General features: G+C 42.0%; 1 protein-coding gene across 1 annotated transcript in view; it reads left to right on the top strand.

Moving 5' to 3' along the window:
* The window catches only part of SLC26A5 (solute carrier family 26 member 5), a 78,261-nt gene that overhangs the window by 51,595 nt on the left and 19,920 nt on the right, over window positions 1–6,746 (top strand). The window contains exon 10 of the mRNA XM_017523061.2: window positions 5,501–5,648. Within this exon, the coding sequence (XP_017378550.1) occupies window positions 5,501–5,648 (148 nt within the window). The remainder of the gene's footprint in view (window positions 1–5,500; window positions 5,649–6,746) is intronic.

Genomic DNA, 6,746 nt, shown 5'->3' with positions numbered 1-6,746 from the left:
TTTTTTTTGAGACAGAGTCTTGCTCTGTTACCCAGGCTGGAGTTGCAGTGGCGTGATCTCAGCTCACTACAACTTCTGTCTCCCAGGTTGAAGCGATTCTCCTGCCTCAGCCTGCCAAGTAGCTGGGATTATACCACACCTGGCTAATTTTGTATTTTTAGTAGAGACGGGGTTTCACCATGTTGACCAGCTGGTCTCGAACTCCTCACCTCATGTAGTCTACCCGCCTCAGCCTCCCAAAGTGCTGGGATTACAGGCATGAGCCACTGCGCCCTGTCAGTCTTAATCATTTTTAAGTGTACAGTTCAGTAGTGTTAAATATATTCCCATTATTGTAAAACGGATGTCCAGGACTTTTTCATATTGTAAATCTATGACCCTATACCCCTTAAACTAGAGCTTCCTCTTTTCCTCTTCCCCCAGCCCCTAGTAACCACTATTCGTCTTTCTGTTTTTATGAATTTGACTGCTCTACATAACTCATATAAGTGGAATCATATAGTGTTTGTTTTTGTGACTGGCTTATTTTACTTAGCAAATGTCTTCAGAGTATAGTCTATATTGTAGCATATGATCGTATTTTCTTCCTTTTTTAAGGCTGGATAATATTTCATTGTGGATATATGCTCTATTAATTTCTTCATGCATCCATTGATGAGCATGTGGGTTGCCTTTACCTCCTGGCTATTGTGAATAGTGCTGCTGTGGATATGGGTGTGCAAATATATCTTTGAGACCTTGCTTTCACTTTTTTTGGGTATATACCTGAAAGTGAAATTGCTGGATGTATTTTTACTTTTTTGAGGAACTTTCATACTGCTTCCCACAGCAATAGTTACAATCTCACCAATAGTGGCAAGTGGTTTTCTGTTTTTTTTGTTTGTTTGTTTGTTTTTCTAAATTTAATAGTTTCTAAAATCTCTCCTTAACTGACATAGGATTTAAGAGCAAAAAAAAAAAAAAACACCTAAATCCTAGACTGCCACCTACTAGCTGTGTGATTTGTAAGCAGGCCACTTACACTCTCAAAGCCTGTTTCCTCACCTGTCAGGAGGGTGTGGTAACTAATACTTATCTCAAAGGCAGTTGTGAGAGCTGCAGGAGATAACACATGGAAGGCAGTAAGAGAACACCTGAACACACAGTAAGCATTCAAGACGTGTTAATCACTTATTAGTAATGGGTTCTGAGGCTGTTGTTTCAATGAGTTTTTTAGTTTCTAATCATGTTATTCTTTGCTTCATCTATATTATCTAACTCTACATTTTAAAAATGTATTATTGGCCAGGCATGGTGGCTCACACCTGTAATCCCAGCACTTTGGAAGGCCAAGGTGGGCGGATCATAAGGTCAGGAGTTCAAGACCAGCCTGGCCAACATGGTGAAACCCTGTCTCTACTAAAAATACAGAAATTAATGGGGCATGGTGGCACGAGCCTATAATCCCAGCTACCGGGGAGGCTGAGGCAGTAAAACCACTTGAACCTGGGAGGTGGAAGTTGCAGTGAGCCGAGATTTCGCCACTCTACTCCAGCCTGGGCAACAGAGCAGGACTCTATCTCAAAAGAAAAAAAAATTTAATTCATTAAAAATGTATTATTCTCTTTATATTTGAAGGAGCAAGACTACCACTTTTTCTTGTTCCTCCCTGTCACTCTCTGGCTGTCCCTCTGTCTCTCAATATATCTCTGTCTTATATTATTTCTCTGTGTCACTTTCTCTCACCACCCTCTTCTGTCTTCCAAAAGAAGAGTCATTTTTCACAGATGTTGGACATTGATGGAACTTGGCATACTCCATTAGGCCTTGCCCTGCAGAACCATCTAAGAGTCTCCCGGGAAGCAAAGGGAGCAGAGGTTGCTCTTTAAGCCAAAGTTCACCCCACAGAGCACGCATTGAAGGAGGAAGCATACACTCTGCTTTTAACCAGCAAAATCAATTGGTATCATGAATATGTTAGTTATCATGATTCAATGTAAAGCTAAAACACAGCAGTAACCACTGACCTTTCAATCTGACCTTATAATTTACAAAATAATGGGCAGGTGCAGAGGTGGCTCAGGCTTGTAATCACCGCACTTCGGGAAGCCCAGGCAGGCAGATCGCTTGAGCTCAGGAGTTTAAGACCAGCCTAAGCAACATGCCTGGAACCCCATGCCTATACAAAATACAAAAATTAGCTAGATGTGGCAGCATCCACCTGCAGTCCCAGCTACTCAGGAGGCTGAAGTGGGAGGATCACCTGAGCCCAGGTGGTGGAGGGTGCAGTGAGCCAAGATTGTGCCACGGCACTCCAGCCTGGGTAACAGAGTGAGACCCTGTCTCAAAAAAACTATTTTAAATTATAAAATATGTTTATATCCACTATCTCAATTAATGCTTACAATAACCCTAGTAACAATATATGTTTTACAGAAAATTTATTCAACATATGTTTATTGAGTGCCTATTATGTACCAGGGACCTTACAGTTAAAAGCAAAAACACACAAGCCAACGTGTCCTTGCCCCCGTGGAGTTTATATTCTACTAGTAAAGACAGGCAATAAATAAACAAATAGTGAGAAGTGCTAGTTTTAAAAACATGAAGCCAGGTAAGGTATCGGAGGGACTGGGGTTGCTGTTTTAGGTAGGGTGTCAGGGAAAGTGATATTTGAGAGACATGAATGAGGTTTAGTAACTCACTGGTGAGTCCCAGCCCGGACCCAGAATGCAGTCTGCAGATACCCAGCTTTGTGCACTTTCCATTACCTCACACCTTGGTATCTAATCTAGCCAGTTATGTGGTAAACATTAGTCTTTGATTGGATCCAATAGATAATCATATTTAGTTACTAGTTCCAAATAATGTAATTAAATGTGAAATGTTTACATTTAGATTACTCCTTTTAAAAATATACTGAGGCCAGGTGCAGTGGCTCATGCCTGTAATCCCAGAACTTTGGGAAGCCAAGGTGGGCTGATCATGAGATCAAGAGTTTGAGATCAGCCTGGCCAACATGGTGAAACCCCATCTCTACTAAAAATGCAAAAATTAGCTAGGCATGGTGGCGGGCGCCTGTAATCCCAGCTACTCGGGAGGCAAAAGCAGGAGAATCGCTTGAAACCAAAAGGCAGAGGTTGCAGTGAGCCGAAATTGCACCACTATACTCCTGCCTGGGCGACAAGCGGGAAGCTTCGTCTCAAAATATGTGTATCTACATACACACACTGAAAAGTTAAAATCTACGTGTCACTACAATTTCTATTTAATGCCTTCCTTTCCCTGTTGCATTGTACTCAAACATATTACTTCCCTTCTATATGTGACAGTTTAACTTAAAAAAATTAAAAAGAAGATTTTACCTTTCTGGAAATAGGCTACCTAGAAACCTTATCGTTCTGGAACATTGCCCAAAACCAAGTAAGTAACAAATACCTACCTACCTATCTACATACAATCATACTGTTTTAGTTACCTGTGAGTCTCATTGCTCCACTGATAACTGACTACCCCAAAACAGTGACTTAAAACAGCCACCATTAATTTGCTCATAGTTTTTTAGTCTATGTGAGGTTCAGTTGGGTGGTTCTTTGGCAGGTCTCACTTGAGGTTTCTTATGCACCTGCAGATATCCACAGGTGTGACTAGTGCTGGAAGATCCAAGAGGGCTTCACTCACATGTCTGCCACCTCAGCTGGAGTGACTGGAACAGCTGAGGCCTGGCTGGCATCTGTCTACATGTGGTATGTCCAACAGCATTGCCATACCTCTTTACATGGTGGTTCAGAGCAACAAGAAATAAAAGCAGAGAATTTACCAGGCCTCTTAAGGCACTCGTAGAGCATCACTTCCACCACATTCTGTTGCTCAAAGCAAATCACAAGGCCAGCTCAGATACAGCTGGAGGGGAAACAGATTCCACATCTAGATTAGCGGAGTGACAGGCACATACAAGTATGAGAAGAATGGCTGGTGGCCTATTTGAAAGCAAACTACCACATTTCTGTATACACGTACATACAGGCATACATATTACAGAGCCCAGGGAGTGACAGTGAACTGTTAAAGATTACAATCATAGTACTATATCCTGTTTTCTTGTTTACTTTCCTTAACTCATTCCAAAATATGTCCTTTTCTTATATTCTTATTCCTTTGGCCCAAACCTGCTGCCAAGCCTTCCCTCTTAGTTCATGCCTGTGCAGCAAACAGCAGGGAAGGAAACAGATTTTATAATTAGACCCCCCAAGTTTGATTCCCTGCTCCATTTTGGGAAAATCACTTAACGTCTGTCAAAATCCATTTTTTCACCTATAAATTGGGGTAATAGTGGAACCTATGTAATGCGAGTGCTATGAGGAAAAATGAGATGACTTAGGTAAAGCATGTAGCAGGTAATCTCACCTTGACAGACATTAGGTTCCCTTCCCTTTCTTCCTCTCTTTCCTTACTCAGTAACATAAAACCTCCCTTCTGTCACTGCGCTGTGACATAGTAAGAGAAATAGCTGTAGACAAGCAGGTTCTTCATGGTTTTGTTGTACTTGGTAGATGAGCTGCTTGACCTTGGACAAGTTGCTGAACCTCACTATGCCTCATTTTCTTCATCTGTAAAATGGGAATTATAATAGTGCCTAGTTCACAGGGCCATTGAAAACAATTAAATGATCACAGAACCTGGCCCAGAGAAGACACATAAGAAATGCTTGATATTGAAATAATTATTAGAATCAGTTAAATGATTGTTATTATTCTTTAGCCCAATGACTTGAATTGGAGCACAATGTCTGAAAATCCCTACTGCCCCTTTCCCATTAACACTCTAGGGAATCCCTGTTCTGTTTCTTTAGGATAAGGGTCCCAGACTACAAGTATGTACCACAAAGCTGGGTTCTCCATTGTGGGGTTCCAGGAGTCACACTTCTGTCTCCTCTGGATTCACAAGATTTGCAGGTGACACCCAAAAAGTATAGTCTTCTGCAGCTCCTTTCCCATGTTACAACCTCAGCTAATGGGTTAAAAAACTTGGGAAGAGGTAGCAGACTCAGAGTCCTTACATCAAATGACAAGGGGGAGAAGTATGTGGTGCCTCACATTGCCAGAACATTAATTATCCTCTAAGGTAGCCCTTAGACTACCCTCCCCACCCCAAGACTTGGGTTCAGATGCCTCATGGCATCTGAGCACTTTGCTGACTTATTCTTCCTGGTTCTGTCTTACTTACATTTGCCACCAGGGTGTCATGAGGTATGAGGTTTCTCCTTTTATAAATAAAATGGCATCTGATCTCTGCTGATAACCCATCCAGGTAAAAAGCTGCGCTCTGCAGTTTGAGCCTGAAAAGAACCTTTCTGTGTCAAAGAGGATCCTCCTTTTTGCCAACCAGAGCAAATAAGTATCCGAGCATTGATCACCTCATTTGCAGATAATGGCCCCCTAAAATATTTCCTGCAGTTACAGGGTTTTTATTCTTTTCCCTTGTGGTCACTACACAAGTTAAAGTCAGCTTGACTTTTCAGGCTGCTACCTCCAGCTAATCCGGACACCAGCCTCTTCCATCTTGTGTATGTAGATGCCATTGCCATAGCCATCGTTGGATTTTCGGTGACCATCTCCATGGCCAAGACCTTGGCAAATAAACATGGCTACCAGGTTGACGGCAATCAGGTAAAGATAATCATTTTCCTGCAGATGTTTCATAGCAGTACAGTCATCATGGTCTGTTATGGAAGGTACATGAACTAATCTATCTTGGTAGAAAAATTTTGAGGGGGCCGCGCGCAGTGGCTCACGTCTGTGATCCCAGCACTTTGGGAGGCTGAGGCGGGTAGATCACGAAGTCAGGAGTTCAAGACCAACCTGGCCAACATGGTGAAACCCTGTCTCTACTAAAAATACAGATATTAGCCAGGCAAGCTGGCAGGCACCTGTAATCCCAGCTACTTGGGAGGCTGAGGCAGAGAATTGCTTGAACCTGGGAGGCAGAGGCTGCAATAAGCTGAGATCGTGCCACTGCACTCCAGCCTGGGTGACAGAGCAAAACTCATCTTTAGAAAAAAAGAAAAAAAACCTTTTTTTGCTGATGATTGATATATCTGAAGCATGTTTATTCAACATGCAATGTTATTTCTATTTTTAAAGCTCACAGCTTAGGATTAAATGTTTTTCCAGGGTGTTTTTGCTCCCTGGGAAGGCTTAATTTTGTTCATTAAATGTTGGAAATATGATTCATCACTAACTTTACAATATTCTCTTTGCCACATACTTTTATAACACAGCCACAGATAAGGTATTTAATCCAAACACTGAGCTATAATGTTGACATGATAATGTCTATTTCAATACCTTATGTATTCTAAGGAGAAACTAGATGCTTCACATTGATCTGAGATGCAGTGGTCAAACTAGAAATACCCAAAGTAAACCTAAGAGTAGGACTCATTTGCCCCAGGAAGACACTGGCATGTACTCATTGGTGAGCAATAGCCCAGGCATTAAAAAGATGCCAAGAATCCTATACATTGATTAATTTCTCTTCAGCAATAAAAATAGTTTGTCCCTTTTAGTACAGTTTTCTTCTTAAGAAAAGCATTATAGGCCGGGCGCGGTGGCTCAAGCCTGTAATCCCAGCACTGTGGGAGGCCGAGGCGGGTGGATCACGAGGTCAAGAGATCGAGACCATCCTGGTCAACATGGTGAAACCCCGTCTTTACTAAAAATACAAAAAATTAGCTGGGCATCGTGGCGCGTGCCTGTAATCCCAGC

The sequence above is a fragment of the Cebus imitator genome, unplaced genomic scaffold (assembly GCF_001604975.1).
Source record: "Cebus imitator isolate Cc_AM_T3 unplaced genomic scaffold, Cebus_imitator-1.0 Scaffold26, whole genome shotgun sequence".
Classification (NCBI taxonomy): Eukaryota; Metazoa; Chordata; class Mammalia; order Primates; family Cebidae; genus Cebus; species Cebus imitator.
The sequence above is the reverse complement of the archived record's forward strand: the minus strand, read 5'-3'. Positions and strand labels throughout refer to the sequence as shown.